This window comes from Psammomys obesus, unplaced genomic scaffold (genome assembly GCF_907164565.1).
Source record: "Psammomys obesus unplaced genomic scaffold, mPsaObe1.curated_primary_1811, whole genome shotgun sequence".
NCBI classification, from domain to species: Eukaryota; Metazoa; Chordata; class Mammalia; order Rodentia; family Muridae; genus Psammomys; species Psammomys obesus.
In genome coordinates, this window is record NW_026586816.1 from 9,046,556 (window position 1) to 9,068,305 (window position 21,750).

Below are 21,750 nucleotides of genomic sequence, written 5' to 3' on the forward strand. Positions count from 1 at the left end.
CTAAAGCAGAAGTGTGCCCTACGCACTCTGGTTAAGCGGTCTCTGGAACAGTATGTGAAACAAGCTTTATTACGTAAAAAATACTTGTGGAGAAAAAAACCCTTCACTTCCCATTAAGACTGCTTTCTTCAATACTTTTATCTTTCTCTTGTTCATTTTTCCTTTCTCCTAAGTGACTCATCATTTGAACCAGCTTTCTCTTCATTTGCCAAATAAATATCAGTTGGTATTGCCATCCTCCATTCTCCACAGATATAACATGATTACGATTGTAACGTAATAAAAGTGATCTGACTTTCCTTAACTTATTTTCCATACGAACGGCTCGGGCATGAGACACCTGTGTCTCTGTTGTGATCTTATAAATATCCTTCTGGTGTACCTGTGTTTTTCTGAGTGTAGTGGTAAACTACACTCAGAGTTTAGGGACCGCGGAGATTCCGAGAGCTGCCTACAAACCAAATGGCATCCTGGCTTTGGCAAGCTGAGCGGCTCATTTCGGCTTCTCTCGCCCCCTCTAGCGTTGGCAAAACTCATCTGTCTGATTATCCAGTTACCTCACTGAACAAGAGCCCGGCTAAGTCCTGCCCACCTATGACATCAGCCCTTCCTCCACCACTGCGAGGTGAAGCTTTAAACTTCAGCCCTGGAGGTGGGCTGCGCGCAGTCAACTGGATGCTCCCGCGCGCAGTGCTCCGCGCAGCAGCGATCAGAAGCAGGACGGGCTCCCGGCTGCAGCTGCTGTGGCTTTGTGTGCGCTGGATGCCGCGCTCCGGAGACGGGGGAGGGTTTTCGCTTCAACTCGCAGGCAATGGAATTACAGCGGTAGCAGCGGGGTATAAAGGATTGCCTTTTTCTCGTCTTCCCGGTAAGTGTTTTCCATGCTTTTTCTTACCATTGTCCCGGAAACTTCCCTGGCTGTTCCTCTCTAGAAAGAAATGACTTGCTTAGTTCCATGCGAGACCCACGGTAGCCACGTCTGCTCTGTCAGCAGGACCAGCCAAAGACGTGCGTGCCAGCCAGGGAAAGTAACCAAAGAGCCAAATGCGAGAAGTTTCTTACAGACTCACGTCGTTAACAAATAAATAAATAACTAGCTCCTCTCTGTTCCAAGCAATTGCTATCGGCACAAAGCTTCACGGAAAACTGCAAGTTGGAAAGTTGGGTGTTTGCGATAGAATAGGAGGCAGATTTTCCTCGGTACCAGAGCGAAAGGTCGCTCACTTGGTGTGGACTGTGTGTGTGGTGTGCTCGCCAATCTCTGTTTTTATAACTGTGAAAGAAAATCAATGAGCCCTCAGCCCCGAGTGCGCAGGCCATGAAAAGCACACACGCCGCTCACGGCCAGCGGGGCTGCCCGGGGAGACTGTGATGCCTCGGTAGAGGGTAACAGCTACACCTAGATCTGAAACCTCGCACTGCTCAGCCTGCCACAGCTCCTTCAGGCATTTCAGGCTCGGGAATCTCAACTAGGAAATTCACAGTCTCGGGCCAAACCATATTCCCAGGCCGGGAGAATGCCAAAACCCATCGCTTGGGCGAGTGTAGAATGTGACCAGCATAGTAACTGAGTAAGTCCACCCAGAAAAACTAACAAAGCTCTCACCCTGGGAGCCTTGCTTGAGCTATGCAGTGAGGGGAGCAGGGAGCAAAGACGGGAGCCTCACCAAATGGCAAAGGCAGAGTGCCCACTCACTTGGAACTCAGTGGAAAAATCTCATATTGGAACAAATGCATGTAGACTACAAAGCTTCCAAAAGGCATTTTAATGTATCTGCTTTAAAAATATGTTTTTCAGTAAATTGTGTCTGAAACAAAATGGTTGCATGAAGGTGAAGAGTGCAACAGGCCCGTCTTTCCCCAGCACTGGGAGGGGGCTTATTTATTTAGAATTAATTGGAAATAGAAAATGTTGGCGTTTTTCAATTGCAAAATCAAACGGCTTTAATAATTAGTTATTTTGATTGTTCTCAATAAATTTGCACTTCAAAAAGCACAGATTTGCTGTGCTGTTAGGATGAAACATGATCAGAGCCATGGAAAGTGCTTTGGCTGTAGCAATTCCTTCATTCATCCCTAACTGCACAGGAATATCCTGACCAGGATAAAAAGAAAGGGTGAACCTGTCAGCTCCCGGGCTAAAACCACTTATCCCTGCCTCCGAGTGACAGGTGACTGACACCTATCTCTTTGGAAATGAGTAAGGAAAGTAATCCTTTTAAAGTACCGTAAGCATACTGCTATTACTACAAAGATTAAAAATCGCAGTATGCTATGACCATGCAAAGGTTGGTTATTCCGCTTAGCTTCAGGTCTATATGGATGCATGTACATCTACATACTTGTCAGCCTAAAGTGAGGGGAAAGGTTAAAAACGTCACTACATGTGTTTAACGAAAAAAAAATCAGCTTATTCTATTAATAGAAGACTCCCACGGGCTAGAAAATATATTAGTAAATGAAGAAACATAATGAATTCATCATTAGTAGGGTATTCCAATAGTGGCATCAATCAGTTATTAATCAGGCTTTCTGCTTCTTGGCATACCCCTTTTAAAATCGATTCTTACTAGGTTCAAATGTCCACTTAAACAATTTCTGAATCGAATGTTTATGAGAGACATAACTGGCAGCAAATAAAATTTTTACAAAAGTGTGAAAAGAACTACAAAACAAAACAGGAAATTTGTCATGACTAAATGTGGCAGCTAATAGAGGCTATGTTTCTTTTGCTTTCAAGTGTTAATTAAGGAGCCTCTGATTCTATCAAAACTTTTTCAGAGCTAAATGAAGCGGTGTGAAATAAATTTGGTTGAAATCTTGTGGCTGTCAGACTTTGTTAGCGAGCTATTAATTATCTTTACCCCAGTTTCTTCTCTGGCTATATCGCCCAATCAAATAGAAACTCCAATTATACTCAGCGTCTCCTGCCTAGGGACACAAGACCCCAATGAACAGTCAGTCTCTCCAGATGAAAAGTACAATTATCAGTTTTAAACATGCAAATGCAAGCAATGCAGATTTTCCCCAGTGCTTTTTCTTGGCCACACATCCCAAGGCAGTCTCTTTCTGGGTTATTTTGAACAGTTTTAAACCTAACACATGTTAATGGCTGGGAGTATACCTTATTTTAATATTATATAAATGTTTCTTGCATTTTAGTTATGCTAGGCCAATGTTCATATGAATGGTAAATTAAATCTGGTCATTTAAAAATATTGAGTTTAGAGTGGCCATTTCAGTCAGTCTCAATCCTCTTCCCTTTTAGAGGTGGGTGGGCTCCATAGCAAAGAATGTGATTAATGGCAAAATCTAAAGCTAAGGTAAAATTTCTGAATAAACCCTTTTCTGAATTCTCTAATTCATAACAGTCCAGTAAACGGCATTATAAATAGTTGTTTCGTGTCAAGTGAAGAGCACCATAAATAAAATCAAGGAGGGAGATAGGATTCGGTGAATTTCTGAAAAGCCTTGATTCCTCCCCCTCCTCCTCCCTTAGAACCCACCCCCACCTTTTGCCCCAGAGGCTTTCCCTGTTCTTCTCAACGGGAGGCTTTGTTGTAATTAAAGCAGAGAAAAACTGGCCAGCAGCAGCCAACGTCTGACTTGCGGCTTCTGCAAGCAGTGTTCTGGTAGCGTGCCACCCCCCAGCGGGCAAACGCGACAGTAAATCTCAGCAGCAGCAGCCCGCAGGACGGGGTGCGCCCCGGCATCTTCTATCGTGCTTCAGACTCCAAACATCACCAACCCCATTTCCAACCGAGAGATGGCTCTGGCTAAACTGTTTTCAAGAAAGGGATCCTTCCTTTTTAAAACCAAAATAGATATATTCCTTTCAGAGAGCACTTTTGAAATGTGTCTAAACATCACAACAACACAGACAGTTTTGAAAGCCATCTTATGCCGCAGCAGAGGGAGCTTCCAGGACTCAGCTGTATCCATTAATAAGAATCCACAGAATCCACGATAAGGAGAAAGGCATAGAAGACAATTTAGTTGATAGGTAGCGTCTCCGTGCCTTGTATCTGCATAATCTCTCTCGCATTCTAAAATCAAGTGTCAGGGATGCATGAAAAGCTCTTTCCAGGTATTAGTCTGCCCAAAGGGGGAGAGTCAGAAATTGCTCTCACTTGATGAGACAATGACAGCTTCTGTTCTTTCACTTGCCATGCACCAGTTACCGTGGCAACTTTGAAGCGAGCGCCCGCAGGCCACGGTGGCTTCAGCAGGGCTTCTTAGAGCGCGCCACTGGAGTGTGGGTACGGCGGCTCTGTTAATGAACGCCTTGCTCAGACCTAAAGAAGCCATGTATTTCCTGATTTCAGTTGCTCTCGCTAACCAGAACGGAGACTGTCACAAAGGTGACTCAAATAAATAGTTGTCAAACTAGTGCATGAAAACGTAAAGACTGTAAAGGGAGGCTGGATCCACACGCCGGAAGTGGACCTTTAGGTCTGCAGTGTCAGTGTTTCTGGGTTGATACAGGCAGGCGGCCTTTACGTCAGGGCTGCTCACATGTGGGCACACACTAAAGCCCTGTGCAAGTCACCTCCCCTCAGTTGTCCCAACTTCCTTCAGGCCTGAGCTCTCTACTTCGTTCAGTCTGAACATCATGGAAGGAAGCGCCTGTGGTGTAAGGAGAGGCACCACCTCAGCCTTTGCCTTAAATATGCTTGATTCCACTTTACAGACAAACTAAATGAAGCAAATGCAGAGTTAAGACACATTTATAACAAACTCAGTGGGGCAATCCTGTCGCTTTGGGGAACTTTTTATCTCCTGATTTCCATAAACGAAACAACCTTCTTCAGGTTAGAACAGACTCTGGACAAAACCAAGAATAAAAAGGTGCACATGCTTTTTTCTCCGCCTCTTGGTAACCCCTGCAGACTTCCTGACTGAGGAGGACAGTTAGAGGCCCTTCTGCTTGCCTGTTAAACAAAGGAATTGGGACTTTCCTGAAATCTGAGGATCGTGGAGAATTTAGCAGTCAGACAGGCTGCTTGGAGAACATTTGCTGTCACTCCTCACTAAGCCAGTCCAGTTTTCCATTTCCGCCATGTACATGGCTGAGATACATTTACTGCTGCAGAACCTTAGCACGCACAGGTTGCTCATTAGGTGAGCGATTTTCGCCTTCACAAACAAATGACTTTCCTGATGTGCTAGACGCTGCTTGTGGACATTCCAGTTTAGTTAGAAACATTCACAATCGTGGGCAGATTTGTATAAGCATATATTCGGTATATATCTTTGGTATCAGAGCTTTACTAAAAATAATGCAACTAATTTTGATTGCAAATCTTAAATGCTGTCTTACTTTTAAAATTAATATTTTTAAAAAGTTTCTGCCATTGAGAAATCACTCTGTGAGTCAGATTAATAAAATGGAACTCAAACCTCACATTGACTTGATGTAGACTTTCTTCAAAGTGTATTCATCAAACAAGTTAAATCAAAGTTAACCTGAGTAAAAGGTAGTAAATACAAGGTGCACAAAGTCATCACTGCCACACACCTCTACTCTAAGCTGACTCACATTCTCGAAACTGAAAGAGTGCCTCCCCAGGCAAAGCCTCCTTCCACTGGGAGAGAAGAAATAACGCAAACATACACATCCATCAAGTTCTTGATTTGATCTAAATGTCAGTGTCTTGTTGAGAAACAACTTACTGATATTTACTAGTTTCCATAAAACATTTCCAAAGAACAGCATCTTTATCTATTCATGTACTTCCTTTTGATATATTATGAAAATAAATTAGAGATTTCAGACTGGGTTAGGGTTATAAACCATTTGAAAAAAAAAAAAAGATTTTTATTTTGAAAAGAAACAATCAAAAGATGCCTGTTTAAATAATCTGCTTCACCAGTAAGGTGAGTGTGCTTTTCTTTTAGCTGAGGCTTAAGTGTTACATACGTAACGATTCCATTAAAAGCAGTTTTAGAACACGCCACTACGCACCAGGCCTCTGCTTAGGCTTTCCCCCAAGGTCCCCCAGGGGCAATATCTTTCTGGAGGATTGATGCTTCTGGTTCAAAAGCCTTTTTCAAGCCCATGCCCACAGACCCCTCTGAAGCCAGGGCTGTGGAGCTGGACACTGTCTTCACCATCCATATTCAACCACAAGCTCTGTGCCTGAAAACCAGCTCAGAGACCAAGTGTAGGTATGGGAGTTGCTTATGATGGAGAGCTCACTAGAATATTAAATACGCCAAAAGACCCTATGTAGCTCGATGGCTTAGCTATGAAGAGGCTATAAAATGCAGTCAACTGTAGGCTCAGCAGTTTCGACCTGAAAGTGGTAGGGGCAGGTGAGAGAGCTGTATGAGTGTCCATTTGCAAGACTGCCCTTCTCTGAGCAAGCATTTGTTTTTATGCTTTTGCTTTTAGTTTTAATGAAATTTGAAGAGAAGTGAACGGCATTCTTCTCATGATTTAGTAAGGCTTAAGGTTTTCTGTCAGTCCATACTGTTTGCACTTTTTTATGAAGAACAAATGTTGAGTTTGCATATCAACAGCGGTGCTAGCAATTTTGTAAGTGCAAAACAGGTAAAATGAATTAATCTCTGCTTTCACATCAACACTTATTCCATCTCTGGTTAAAAAAGTAAGATTCAATTCATATATTCTTAAGGCCTAGTTTGGCAAAATAGATGTGAGATTTTTCTGTTCCCTCTTTTTCTTTTGAAAGCAGCTAGTGCAGCTATTTTATCCCCGATTCTCATTATGAACCTCACATTGTGGTTTGTCCTGAATGAACAATCAGCCATTTTCATGTCCCATTCAGTGGATCCTCCTTCTGACCTCTGAAGTATGCCCTGTTTACCAAGGCCCCAGAACATAAGAAATACTTGATGACTGCCCAGTTTCTACATGTTCTCACTTGTCATTTGCATAGTAGTTTTAAATTAATTTCTAAAGCAAGTTAATGGAAGTAATTATCTCCTTTCCGTAAAACAACCATAATTTCATACGTTGGATTATTTTCAAGGTTAGAAAACATTTACAGCAAAAGTGACTTTATAGTTAAAATTTCGCCAGCATGGTTTCCCACTCTCACACACATAGAAGGTAACATTTTACAAGCAAATACACTATTGAAATCTAGTAGTCATATGAAAAGCCCTTACATTACCCCCAAACCATTTAAGCTTTGCAGTGCGGGCACTTGGCAATATACACGAGTCTGGTTTATCTATCTACCAACTACTATTTTTAGGTTGTTTAAACTTAAGAAAATGTGTATTTGCTATTTTGAGTTCATTTAGTATTAATATAATGCACGACATCATTAGTGTCTAGTGACAAACTAAAAAAAGTGGGGATTTTGCGATAACAAATAGGAACACGAACTGTAGCTTTGGTTAACATACACTCTCAGTAAATTCTGGAACAGATGCTGTCCTTGTTGGATGCTGGGTGGCAGCGGGCAGAGAGGCAACCCAGTCCTCTAGTTTTTAATCTCAGGGTCGATATTCTCTTGTACCCAAATGTCCTCTGTACGTATGGAAGATGATGAGTGGGTGACCCTGAGTAACCCATGCTCACACTTATCCCCTTGTCCAATCCCCTAAAAATCCTCAGGAGTCTTCTATCGGGATGATAGGCAAAGCAGTCACAGCTCAATGACTGGTCCTTTTTCAGAAGTGAGAACTACAGGCTGTGGGGGGCTGGCATATTTGTGCTTTACACCAAGAAAGAGAGATGCCTCAGGGCCCTAGTCTCCCTAAGCGACCCCTGCACAGAGATGGAGCAAAATAATGGCCTTCCTATTGGAAACATAGATTTTTTTTTAATTCAATGTGCTGAAAGAAAAGTATTCTCTTTTTAAAAATGCAGTTTAGAAATCCTAACTGTGACTTGAATTTCTATACTACAATGTGGCAAAGCCGCGAGTCCCGGAGTTCCCAGCTCACAGGAGAGCCCAGCTGTAGCTTCAGGAGGAAGATGAGGGTGCCACACTCTTCAGCCAGGAAAACGGAAATCCAAAGAAAAAGCAGAAAAGTGATGTCTTTTTAACACTTTAAACGGTAGACGGTGTGAGTCATGAAAACATCTTCCAGCAGTTCAGCGTGATTACGGTGTTTTTATCAAAGGCCTTCACTGTGCATTTGCTTCTTCCTTTGCCATGCTCTTCTTTTAAGCCTGATGCACAGGCATCAGGAAGGGAACTTGACCCTGACAGGGTATCACTGCTTCTTAAGTGAAGTTTTGCTTCTGTGTTTGAATTCAGTGTGACACTAAGGATCACTTAACAACGGGAGTTACCAGTTGAATGACAGTCTTGTATCTGGCTACAACTTAATGTGTACAGTTAAGTTGTAAACACAAACAGAGAGAGGTCATTCCACCACTTCCACCAGCTGTAGGATGGAAGATGTATCACTTACGGGAAACCATTGACGGTGCACCTCCAGGAAGTTCCTCTAGGAAATTAATTTTCAATACTAATAGTATCACTTTTTTTTCTTTCTTTAACAGGAGGCGCTCAGGCCTGGCCTGTTTTAAAGAAGAGAAGTATAAAGGAAATTGGACGTGCTTCCTTCTCTTCCCATGAAGACTGTTCGCATTGTTTCCTTTGCTTCTTAACAGAGACTCCACTCATTCTGGGGGAACGTGGCTGAGACGGAAACCCTGCAAAGGCAGCACGAAGCAGAAATAGCTATCCCACAGCAGGTAATCACAGCTCAGGATGTAGCTACTGTACAGAGTTTGTACTTGGATAACCCTGGATGGGAATAAAGGTAGGGGCTAAGTGCCTGGGAGACCTGTTACTACACAGGCCTTAGCGTCACAAACGGCTTTCTTCATGAGCAGCTGAACTCTTTGTCTCTGACCACATTGCACAGAAGAGCCAATAAGAATTTCAAAGAGGGCAGTTTCCACTGAGGGAATTAAGGTATACAAAAGGAGTCATCACATGAAACTATCAGGAAAAAAAAAAAAAAATATATATATATATATATATATATATATATATATATATATATATTAGGAAGCCACGTGTCCTCCGTAGTGTCCGGAAGCTGAGCTGGTTCTGGCCCCCACTTTAATGATCTTGCCCACCGTGCCCACCGTGCCAAACGAAGCACAGCTGGATGTCCACTGGCAGCAGCGCGCCTGAGCTGGAGGCGCCTGTGGCTTAGGATTACTTGAATAAACAGTGAAGAACATTTCCAAGGAGGAAAGAGTTTCATAGTCCCAGCCCCCACCAAGAAAATAACATACGTGCATTGGACTGTGACCCGCGTAAAATTACATCACTCAATAAGGTAGGAAAATATTAAGCTATTTCGTCTTCATGCCTGAAATTAGAAAGGCTGATCACTAGCTAGCGGTGCAGAAGGGAGGAGAACGCGTGGCATCTCCACAAATTTATAGTTCTCCAGCCCGTGGGGAGACTGGAGCTAGCTTAGAATTCAAAGACAGACAGTGTGCTGTCAGAATGTGTGAGGCTGAAAATAACAAAGACCTGATCAACTTATCAAGCCGTGCGGTATGAAACCTAACAAAATGGGTACAGGGAAAGAAGGTCAGCACAAAATGGAATTTTCCATTTTCACCAACTTGACAATCACTTGTACAATTCTTTCCCTGAAGAGAGTGAACTATTTCTTCCTAGTTTCTTTCGAGAAATACCTTTTAAATAATGTTTAATATTAATATTAAGTAATAATATTAATAACAAAAGCAAACGCTTGGCTTTACTAAGGTTAAAGAACTCAGGGTTTGTTTAGCCAATTATTCCAGAAGAGTAAAAGCATAGATGTTTTCCCTTACATACATATGTCTATTCTTTCATGATCATTTGCCAAAGGAGACAGAAAACACTGGCGTGTATGTATGTATATATATATATATATATATATATATATATATATATATATATATAGTAATAACAAATTGTGTCGCTCTAAGTCAGTTTCTATGAATATGTAAAAAGTTAGAAATTTGATAACCTTCATGAGACTAGCTGAATGATATAAATTATAATAAATTATAATTTATGCCTTCATGAGACTAGCTGAATGATATAATTATAATTTAAAATATTTTGAATATGTAATTATATTTAACATTTTAAAGTAAAATGGATTTGAACGTGATAGTTATAAATTTATACTTCGGAGGAGCTCGAGGCAAAAAAATGAGTGTGTTTGTTGCTAGATAACAGTGAGTCCTGGCCTGCTTTTCTCTTAAAATTAAAATACTGAACCCGACTACAGATGTCTCCATTTCCGCATCTGTTCTTGAGACCCTTCAGTGTTCTGACCTAGTAATTTTCTGCTGTTTCTTCTCGTAGCGACAGAGCTGCGTGCTGTCCAGACCTCGACGCTGCTGACCATGATCAGCCCAGTCTGGAGCCTCTTCTTCATCGGGACTAAAATCGGGCTGTTCTTGCAAGCGGCACCGCTGTCGGCGATGGCTAAACCCTGCCCCTCCGTGTGCCGCTGTGACGCGGGCTTCATCTACTGCAACGATCGCTCCCTGACGTCCATCCCGGCGGGCATCCCGGAGGATGCCACGACGCTCTACCTTCAGAACAACCAGATCAACAACGCCGGCATCCCCTCCGACCTCAAGAACCTGCTCAAGGTACAGAGAATATACCTGTACCGCAACAGCCTGGACGAGTTCCCCACCAACCTCCCCCGGCGCGTGCGGGAGCTGCACCTGCAGGAGAACAACATCCGGGCCATCACGTACGACTCGCTCTCCAGGGTCCCGTTGCTGGAGGAGCTGCACCTGGACGACAACTCGGTGTCGGCGGTGAGCATCGAGGACGGCGCCTTCCGCGACAGCACCCGCCTGCGCCTGCTCTTCCTGTCCCGGAACCACCTGAGCACCATCCCGGGCGGCCTGCCCAGGACCATCGAGGAGCTGCGGCTGGACGACAACCGCATCTCCACCATCTCGTCGCCGTCCCTGCACGGCCTCACCAGCCTGAAGCGCCTGGTGCTGGACGGGAACCTGCTCAACAACCACGGCCTGGGGGACGCGGCGTTCCTCGGCTTGGCGAACCTGACGGAGCTGTCGCTGGTGCGGAACTCCCTGACGGCCGCGCCGGTGAACCTCCCGGGCGCGAGCCTGCGCAGGCTCTACCTGCAGGACAACCACATCAGCCGGGTGCCCCCCAACGCCTTTTCGTACCTGCGGCAGCTGTACCGGCTGGACATGTCCAACAACAACCTGAGCAACCTGCCGCACGGGATCTTTGACGACTTGGACAACATAACGCAACTGATCCTTCGCAACAACCCCTGGCATTGCGGGTGCAAGATGAAATGGGTGCGGGATTGGTTACAGTCGCTCCCCGTGAGGGTGAACGTGCGCGGGCTCATGTGCCAGGCCCCAGAAAAGGTCCGGGGCATGGCCATCAAGGACCTCAGCGCCGACCTGTTTGACTGCAAAGACAGCGCGGGGGCGAGCACCGTTCTGGTCACCACCGCCGCACCCAACACGGCGCATCCCGCGCAGGGGCAGTGGCCGGCCCCCGTGACCAGGCACCCGGACAGCCACAACCCCAGGCTCGCTAAGGATCAGCGGACTACGGGCAGCCCCTCGCGGAAAACCATCCTCATCACTGTCAAGTCCGTCAGCGCGGACACGATCCACATATCCTGGAGGCTCGCGCTGCCCATGACCGCCCTGCGACTCAGCTGGCTGAAGCTGGGCCACAGCCCAGCCTTTGGATCTATAACAGAGACCATCGTCACGGGGGAGCGCAGCGAGTACCTGGTCACCGCCCTAGAGCCCGACTCCCCCTACAGAGTGTGCATGGTTCCCATGGAAACCAGCAACCTCTACCTGTTCGATGAAACGCCTGTCTGCATTGAGACGGAAACTGCCCCTCTTCGAATGTACAACCCCACGACCACCCTCAACCGCGAGCAAGAGAAAGAACCTTACAAAAACCCGAGTTTACCTCTGGCCGCCATCATTGGCGGGGCCGTGGCCCTGTTAAGCATCGCGCTCCTGGCCTTGGTGTGCTGGTACGTGCACAGGAACGGGTCGCTGTTCTCGCGGAACTGTGCGTACAGCAAAGGGAGGAGAAGAAAGGATGACTATGCAGAAGCCGGCACTAAGAAGGACAACTCCATCCTGGAAATCAGGGAAACGTCTTTCCAGATGCTACCGATAAGCAATGAACCCATCTCCAAGGAGGAATTTGTAATACACACCATATTTCCTCCAAATGGGATGAATCTGTACAAAAACAACCACAGTGAAAGCAGCAGTAACCGGAGCTACAGAGACAGTGGGATTCCAGACTCGGACCACTCACACTCCTGATGCCGCGCCAAACTGTTTTTAGACCTAAGAAAGGTGACGGTAGAAGCTCCGTTCTACTGCAAAACACTGGAAAAGAGACTGGGAAAAGCAATGTACTGTACATTTGCCATATAATTTATATTTAAGAACTTTTTATTAAAAGTTTCAGATTTCAGGTTGCTGCTGCGGTTGATGTAGCGGGGACGCCTGAACACAATTCTCTATTTTAGTATTTTTTAGTAATTTGTACTGTATTTTCCTTGAAGATATTGAAGTTATAAACCATTTCCTTTGTGTTCTACTGAGTAAGATGACTTGCTGACTGTGAAAGTGAATTTTCTTGCTGTGTTGAACAATCAGGACTGCGTTCACATGAGATCCTTGTAGTATAAGCACAGGCCGTTTTTCACTTTGGTATTAATACAATGTAAAAAAGAAAACTGGCTGAATGAGAAAAATAAATTTCAAAAACTAGTTATGAAATAATGTTCCAATGATTAAATTTGTATTATCCCAGCGGTATTCAATAAATCAAAATATGTGACATAATGGGCGATATGAAACTTGCACATCTCATTTTACCCTAGGCAAATTAAATGTCCTTAAGAAGTTAAGCTTATTTTCTGAACTGAATACATCGGCTGGCATAAAACTACGTGAAGTCAGCTGTTAAGGCTACCGCCAGCAGAGCTAGATGGAACACACGGCTTCACAAGAACACCCTAAGCGCAGGCGTATGTGTACTTATAGAAACCACGACAACTTAGACTTCTATATTGTAATCAACACATATACTAGAACTGCATCTGGAGGTTTGCCTGTACCATCCAGACTCTTAAAAAGTGAATCCTAAACACAGAACTGTTAGTGTTTATGATGTATTTTTTATTACAAAGGATGTCCAAGCAAAACCGCCTGCATAGTAGAGAAGGTAGCACAACCATCAGCAATTCCTCCAGCAATCCAGGGAAAATAGTGCTTTAAGTAAGTGAGAATTTCAAAGAAAAATAAACACTAGAAATCAAATTTAGATTTGGCTATATGAGATGCTTGAACACTGTACATAAATATTCAATTTACTTCCATGATGGTGGAGAATACTGCCCAATACTGTCACAGTTTTCCCGATATTACATAAGGGACTTGTAATGTAACATTTCTTTACAGCTTCCTACTGAATTGTGAGCTATTACTTGTTTAAAAACCACTTTTTGTTGCCATGATTTTTTTTTTTTCAACAAAAAAACCAAAGCGCATTGTATGCCCTTTGGCCAGCCTTGTATGTGCCTTGATCCAACGCTACATGTGTTCAGCTTTTGAAACTCGACAAATTTTTCATACTTCCTAAATATGAAAAATTATGGTCTAATTGCTGAATAAACCTTAAGAAAAACACACAGAATAATTGTGCTTGCTTTCGGAACTATGCTACCATCACTAAAAATAGGAAATTGCCAGCACATTAGTCCTAAACACCTCCATGTATTTTTCTAGGCATAAAAATAAAAGTGAAGTACAAATAAAGGAAACAACAGTATCTTGAGGTTCTGTATCATTTCTACATTGAAGAGTCAGTATTTTGTGGATAAACCCATTTTTGGGAAGGGGTTCCACTATTCGCTCAGTTGATAAAAAACAAGAGTGGTCTCAATGCCTTTTTCTCTTATGAGCACTGTTGCCATTGTCTGGTCTGATACTTTTTAAGGGTGGTCTTGGAGAAGCTGATTTGTCTTTTTAATATCCTTTTGAGAGAGTGAGGTGGCATCAAAAGACCTGAGATCCATTGTCTACCCTTAGCAGGTCGATTGTCACATCAAAACCCAGTGACACAGCGACCACCCGCAAGTGCAGCGTAGAGTTCTACACCAGCGGCAAGGGCCACCGTGCAGGTCAGGTGTCCTGAGAGCTGCACAGCGCTCTGTCAGCATTCCTTCCTGCCACTGTGGTCGAGAAAACTGTTTCCAGAGCTTTGCTAGACACTGCGGCTTCTCCCCTCCTGACACAGATCGACGGCCAACTGGAAACCTTATTTATTTGACATCTTTAAAATGTTACTCAACATTTTCTCTTTTGACTTCCTGCCATAGAAGATGTTCATTTTCTATGAACGAATGGAAAGTACATTTGACACCAAATATGAGGAACATTTTTCTAAAAATAGTTTCTCAAGGTTTTGAAGGGTTCAACTACAGTTCTGCTGAAGTTGGGGAAAGGAATGGGTAGTTTATGAAGACGTATGGTTTACAAAAGTGAAAAATGTATTATATCAACTACTTTCCAATTATTAAAACTTGGATAAGCACAGAAATTTTTATGTATATTTTTATTATTTCTTGTAAGACAAATCCAAACATGTTCCACATAAAAGTGCACATCACCAAGTGGATAAAAATTTACTATTTACTTAGCTTTAGCTTTCAAAGGTTAATCTCTCTCAAAGGTGAGAGATTAACAAGTTATACATGGATTCTATGAAATCCATAGTGAAATAATAGGAACAAAATAACTTCAGTCTTGAATGTATAGACTATGTAGATTTAACAAGAACACAACCTAAAGAATAACATCAGAAAAAAAAAATCACTCCCTTGCCAAATGTTAGAGCAAAATCGGAGATTGCTTGTAGATGCAGCAACCTGTAACTGACATTACCGCGCCAGCTCTGGCTCCCATTAAAAACACAGCTGTGCCCTGCCTGTCAGCGGGGCTCACCTATCAAAAGTATCCCCTTGGGTCAGGAGAACTAGTGAGAAGCGATGCTTTCCTAAGGACATTTTGTGGCTTCCTGCAGCGGGCGGCTCCACGAGGAATCCCTCGGGATCTGCAGGTGCTGGAAAGCACCTTGGAAGCGGGTGTTGAAGGAGCCCATCAGTGACGGATTGTTCAATACGAGCCGCTGGAAACAAACGTGATGTTCAACACTCACTTCTCCTCCTTAGCACGATTAGCAAATGTAGCATCATCTTGAAATTACAACTACTGTACCTTTTGGCTGGAGATTTATGGTTCAATTAGCAGGAAAAAAATAACATTACAGGTTGAAAGACAAACACATAATATAAAAGAAGTTTATTATCTCTTCAATATAGAAAGAAAAGCAATTGCATATTTGAATAGATCAGAGAAGTCCTCATGAATAAGGTAAAATGAGGACTGAGAATTGGAGGAATGTAACAAGAAAACAAGAAAAGCAGATATTTGCCATGAGGGAAAGTGTTAAACAAAATCACCCAGAAGAAATAATCAATAGCCCTGAACCCTGGCATTGGTCAGAATCAAGTGGGAATGATTTTATTAGGACAACCATGCCTCAGGGCAGACTTACAGAATTAAAATCTCCCAGGCAAAGGCGGGTATGGATGAGGGCTGCAGCCAGTGATTTAGAAGGTATTTGGAGAAAAGCCAACGGTATAGATAAAATGCACTCTTGAAGGAGGAAGACAGAAAGGGTGGATTTGGGGTTTGTTGCTTTCTGGGTGGTGAGTGTGTTGCCAGGCTTTGTGGTGTGGTGTGTCAAATTCCAAGTTATGACATCTGCCCTGATGCTTTGGGGCTATGGTTTTTAAGCAAGAGTGTAAAAAGTCAATAATACACTTGAAGAACATTTGGTAGAAAAAGAGGATATTCTAGATGAGTGAGGGGACCAGAAGCAGATGTATTAACACAACACTGTTGCTGTGAAGAGAAATAAGAGTTGAAACGAGGTGAAAGTGGAGTCTAAGAAGAAAGAAAACAGTACAGTGGTGTAAATGACAAATATTGTTCAGCGCAGGTAAGTGAAATGTTGGTATGACAATCCAGGATGATGGACGACAGTTCTGGTGATGCACTTCTCGGGATTTTTGTCTTTGTTAGTCTTGAATGGGAGACTATGCACAGCACAGGTTTATCCTCTTATTCTTCATGCTGTTCTCTTTAACACTCAAGAGCATTCCAAGTAATCAATTAAAATCAGTTTATGTTCAAAGAATTTAAAGTTAGTAAGAAATTCTACAAGAAACAAGGTTAAAAACAAACAAACAAAAACCAAAACAAATGGTCAGCACTGGGAAAGGAAGCCTATATAATAACAGGCTGTTATTCAAATGGAGAGGGTGGATGAGACAGCCCACAGGATAACAGAAACACACAAGATGAGTCCAAGCAACACCTCCTCTTCTGTAAGAGCAGAGAAGAAAAAATGACTAAGCCAAATATTAAGCACAAGGAAAGACAGAAGCTAGGAAGATGTCTCAGTGGCTAAGAGTGCTTGTTTTGCAAGCACAGGGACATGAGTTCAAATCTCTTGTACCCATGTAAAAAGCTTGGCATGGATGTATATGCCTGCAGCCATAGCACTGGGCCCGAAACTCACAGATTCCAGGTCCTGAGAGCTCCCTGGCCAGTCAGGTTAGCCAAGCAACAGGCTTCTTCATCAGTGACAGGCTCTTCTTTTTCTTCTTCTTCTTCTTTTTTTTTAAATAAATACATGAGGATTTTTAATTGTATACATGTTCGAACATGGGACGCAAACCTTCTGTGGAAACAGAAGAGGAATGCGGCCCAGATGTCTAGGGGTACAGAGTTTTTTTTTTTTTCTTAATTTTATTTTTATTAATTACACTTTATTCACTTTTTATCCCTCCAAAGCCCCTCCCTTTTCCCTTTCTGGTCCCACCCTCCCTCCCCTTCTTCATGCATGCCCCTCCCCAAGTCCACTGATAGGGGAGGTCCTCCTCTCCTTCCTTCTGATCTTAGTCTATCAGATCACATCAGGAGTGGCTGCATTGTCATCTTCTGTGGCCTGGTAAGGCTGCTCCCCCCTCAGGGGGATGTGATCAAAGAGCAGGCCAATCAGTTCATGTCAGACTCAGCTGCCATGGGCTACATCTGTGCAGGGGTTCTAGGTTATCTCCATGCATGGTACTCGGTTGGAGTATGAGTCTCTGGGAAGATCCCTGTGTTCAAATCTTCTTGTTCTGTTGCTCTCCTTGTGTGGTTCCCATCCTCTCCAGCTCTTACTATTTCCCACTTCTTACATAAGATTCCATGCACTCTGCCCAACAGTTGGCCATAAGTCTCAGCGTCTGCTTTGATAGTCTGCAGGGCAGAGGCTTTCGGAGGCCCTCTGTGGCAGGTTCCTAGGTTGTTTCCTGTTTTCTTCTTCTTCTGATGAACATCCTCTTTGCCTTTTGGGATGGGGATTGAGCGTTTTAGTCAGGGTCCTCTCTCTTGATTAGTTTCTTTAGATGTACAGATTTTAGTAGGTTTATCCTATGTTATATGTCTATATGAGTGAGTATATACTGTGTGTGTCTTTCTGCATCTGGGACAACTCACTCAGGATGATCCTTTCCAGGTCCCACCATTTACCTGCAAATTTCATGATTTCTATAAACTTGTACAACCACTCTGGAAATCAATCTGGTGCTTTCTCAGACAACTAGGAATAGCGCTTACTCAAGATCCAGGCATACTACTCCTAGGCATATATCCAAGAGAGGCTCAAGTACACAATAAGGACATTTGCTCAGCCATGTTTGTAGCAGCTTTATTTGTAATAGCCAGAGCTGGAAACAGCCCAGATGCCCCTCAACTGAAGAATGGATGCAGAAATTGTGGTACATCTACACAATGGAGTATTACTCTGCAATGAAAAATAAGAGAGACTCTTCTTAAAGGAACAAGGCTGAGCAGAGATAGAGGAAGAGAACTAACATCTTCAGGTAGACAGGGGCAAGCACCCACACATTCACAAGCACGCACAACACGCACATACAAACACAGCTCACATCCACAACATACCCATACACCCACACAGAAGAAAGGAGAAAACAAAGAAGAAAGAGATTACACAGGAAGAAAACAATCACGGGAAGAAAACATGAAGTCAAAGAACAAGAGTTATTAAAGCAGATCGAGAAGTGTAGCGATGACACCATGATGTTAGAAGACACTGCTGAGTATGGGGGAAGCCTGACCCTCCCCCAGGACAAAAGCTGCCAGAGTAACAGGGCAGAGTTCTCAAGGGCACTGACAGGTTAATGAGAGACCAAGAAAGTAAAAACAATGATTACGCTAAGCCTGCTAAGGAGCTAGGAGAGTGAAGGCCCTTTGGTAGGTCAGTGAGAGGGCAAGATGGGTTTGTTTTAAAGGGAACCGAATACCCAGAGAGAGATTTGTTGAGCTCAGTAAGAAAGGACATGTAGAGATCAGAATTTACACTGAGGTCAAATGAACAGGGAAGAAAACTGAATAGTTAAAGAGATGGAATGCAAGTCATGGATGTGACCTCGATCAAAGTAAAAGGCCACGAGGCAGAAGCCACAGTCTCGAAGAGTCTAGCCAGGACCAAGCCAGGCCCTCAGAGACATGTGAAGCATGGGTACGGAGTGGAGTTTGAAAGGCTCAGTCTGAATATGGGGATTATGTCCCAAAGAGAGAAAATGGAGAAAGTGATGGAATTAGGTAAGACATGGATGTCAAAAGAATAATTATGACAAAAACAGATCATTCAAGATGCTAGAAGAATTCTTGAACACAAGCTGCTTACATTTCACACTCTAACTACAGCCCTCTCACGTCACTGCCCAGTGGTAGTGAGAGATGTGGCAGAAAACAGAGAAGGTGTTATCCTCAGGGAACAGATGTCAATTAGTCAAGGTAGGGAAAGAGTGTTAACAAAAACTTCAGTCACCTGGGAAACTGGAATCCCACACACTCAACCCCCAAAGAGATTGACATGGACTCAGTAGAAGCAGGTAGGAGTGAGGCTGGATGTAAAAAAGCATGAACCCACAGAGAGTTGGGGAGGGCACTATGTCTGTCTCTGGGGTCCCTTACAAAGGAGAAGGCAGCAGAGACGCCTAAGCAGTGTGTTCACCTGACAGAGGACTCAGGAAAGAAAGCTGATATTGCTTTATTTTGTGAACATCAGGACGGAATTAACTCCAACTTTATTTCAAACCCCACACAGAAGTATTTCTACCCAAAACACTTTCATACGCTTTCCCACAAGCCTCACGGGACTCTAGTTGAAGGTGTGACAAATCACATGTGAGCCCCTCCCAGACCCTATTTCTACAACACACAGGCACAAGGAGCTTAGAAGTAAACCTTAGGGTTCCCTAGAAAGTTTCCTTTTTCCATTTTTTTCTTTCTTTCTTTTATTCTTCTTCCCCACCCCCAGGAGGCTTCAAAGGGAAGCAAGCAGCCACAGGGGTGTGGAAATAGGGGATAATAGGATTTTACAGCCTGATTGTGTGCACACACAAAAGCATTACTTAGTTTTCAATGCCAGTTGGCTAGAGGGGAGGGAGGACTGTCTAGACAATTACTACCCAAAGTAATTACCCTGTTGAACGCACAGTGGGGCTTGGGCAGTTCTGGCACTGCCAAGCTGAAGCCAGCTCATGTCACTGATGCACTCTCTCATTTTTACATCCTTCAAGTGGGGCACATACAAACATACACTGAGGAAAGTCTGAATAAAACAAAAGCCTAGCAAAGGTCTTTTAGTAAAGTGGGTTTTTATAAAATTAGGAATATTTTATGGATAGACTGGACACAAGCATTGTTGATTATGTTTCTGATGATGATGACTACCACTTGTTAAGAATTTTGTCAAATATTTTTAACACATTTTAATTAACAAATCAACACATAGGAATTTTTGGCCTTTTTTTTCTCAGATGACCAAACTAAGACTTTAAATGTTTTCATTCAACAGTAGGATTTATTTACTAAATACCTTCTCAAAAACTATGTCTAGGGCTGGTTGTTCAGAGCAGAACAGGTGTAGCTATTCTAGTGGGGGAGTGTGCAGAAATTCATACACTAAGCAAGAAACTAATGCATATAAAGTGAAAGTGTGTACAAGGTGCTTTGAAAATCACCACTCTGAGTGAATGCAACTAAAGAATCTATAGTGTGTACTTAAGGGAAAGCCTGAGACTTGAGAGAGAATGCATGTCAGCCATGTGAACAGGAGGTTAAAAAAGTGTTCTGAGAACAGGAGACAGGTTTTAAAAACTTCATGTAGGGAATCAGCTTAGAGTGTTTAATGATTGAAAGAATGCCAGAGTGGCCCATGCTCAGTAAATGAAACAGGAGATCTGCAAGAGTGACTGAGGAAAGAGATGGGACCTCATGCTGATTTTAACGGAAAGCCTCTGAGGGTTGACAAGGGAAGGGACAAGGAAGAGAAGGAGGAAGAAGAGAGGAAGAGAAAAGAAGGGGAGGAAAAGAAGGAGTAGAGGGAGGTGAGGAGAATAAAAGAATGGGAAGATGAGAATGAAAACAGGAGGAGAAGAGGGGGAGGTAAATAAAGGACAGGAGAGGGACAGAAGAGAAAGGGAGGAAGGGAGGAGGAAGAAGGAAGGAAGTGTGGTAAACAGACTGTCAGATTTCAGCTTGACAAGGTCACTCTCAACACTGTATGAAGAATTCATACTTACGGAACTTGGTGCTGAGCAGACAGGAATCGATGCTCAGCATATATTATAGTTACAGTGAAATCTCTTGTATTTACGTACTTAGCAGGTAATAAAATAAGGGTCTTGTCTGTCCCTAAATCTTGAGCTCCTGACCACTCTCTTAAACAAACACGAGCACAGCCATCTCAGTACCTTAAAAAGGAGTTTGAGTTAAGGGAGGAAAATGCTGTTCCTGAGATGACAACTAGAAGTCAGCTTTACCTTGGTGGGCCAAGGTAAGCATTCTCGCGCTTTCCCAGCCTCCTGTGGGAAAGCTGAGGGATGAGCTCCAGTCCTTGTCGGTCTGTGGCTACAGGCTACTCCAGGGTTCTCAACCACGCTTGTCCTTTTCTGAGCTTTCAATGAACGTAACCCAGACCTGAAGCACACCCTGACGTCTGCACTCACTGTTACTCCTCTCTGCGATCCGTCTTTCATGAGCCCTCCTATAACAGAAGTGCCATATCTAAGGCTTCCCCGGCTTAGTGTTAAAAACAAGACACACCATAGTAAAAGTAAAGAATGTCAAATTATTCAATGATGTTTTTGCAACTTGAATTACACAAATGCTTTATTTGAGAATATTTTCTAGACAGACATCTCTATGATAGAAAGGTATTAAAGAGCAAACCTTGCTTCACACTGTTACATGTCTTGGAACCTATGGAGCTAGGAGACACTTCATTGAGTGGTAAAGCAAACAAACTATCTTTTTTTTTTTTAAGGACAGTGCTTTATTTATTTATTTGGAATACAAGTTTTTTTAATTTTATTAATTACACTTTATTCACTTTGTATTCCCCCATAAACCTCTCCCTCCTCCCCTCCCAATCCCACCTTCCCTTCCCCTTCTTCACGTATGCCCCTCCCCAAGTCCACTGATAGGGGAGGTCTTCCTCTCCTTCCTTCTGATCCTAGTCTGTTAGGTCTCATCAGGAGTGGCTGCATTGTCTTCCTCTGTGGCCTGGTAGGGCTACTCCCCCCTCAGGGGGAGGTGATCAAAGAGCAGGCCAATCAGAT

General features: G+C 43.3%; 2 protein-coding genes across 8 annotated transcripts in view; one reads left to right on the forward strand and one right to left on the reverse strand.

Annotated features, from left to right (window-relative positions):
* Macrod2 (mono-ADP ribosylhydrolase 2) overlaps positions 1–21,750 on the reverse strand; it is a 1,832,027-nt gene that overhangs the window by 1,531,391 nt on the left and 278,886 nt on the right. The gene's annotated exons all lie outside the window — the stretch shown is intronic.
* On the forward strand, positions 664–12,826 carry Flrt3 (fibronectin leucine rich transmembrane protein 3). 2 transcript variants are annotated; one of them, XM_055602637.1, is made up of 3 exons: positions 664–868; positions 8,486–8,680; positions 10,308–12,826. In XM_055602637.1, exon 3 carries the CDS (start codon positions 10,349–10,351, stop codon positions 12,296–12,298), a length of 1,950 nt encoding a protein of 649 aa, XP_055458612.1. In that variant the 5' UTR covers positions 664–868; positions 8,486–8,680; positions 10,308–10,348; the 3' UTR covers positions 12,299–12,826. The 2 variants fall into 2 exon arrangements, with proteins under 2 accessions (XP_055458612.1, XP_055458613.1); XM_055602638.1 differs by lacking the exons at positions 664–868; positions 8,486–8,680 and adding an exon at positions 9,002–9,276.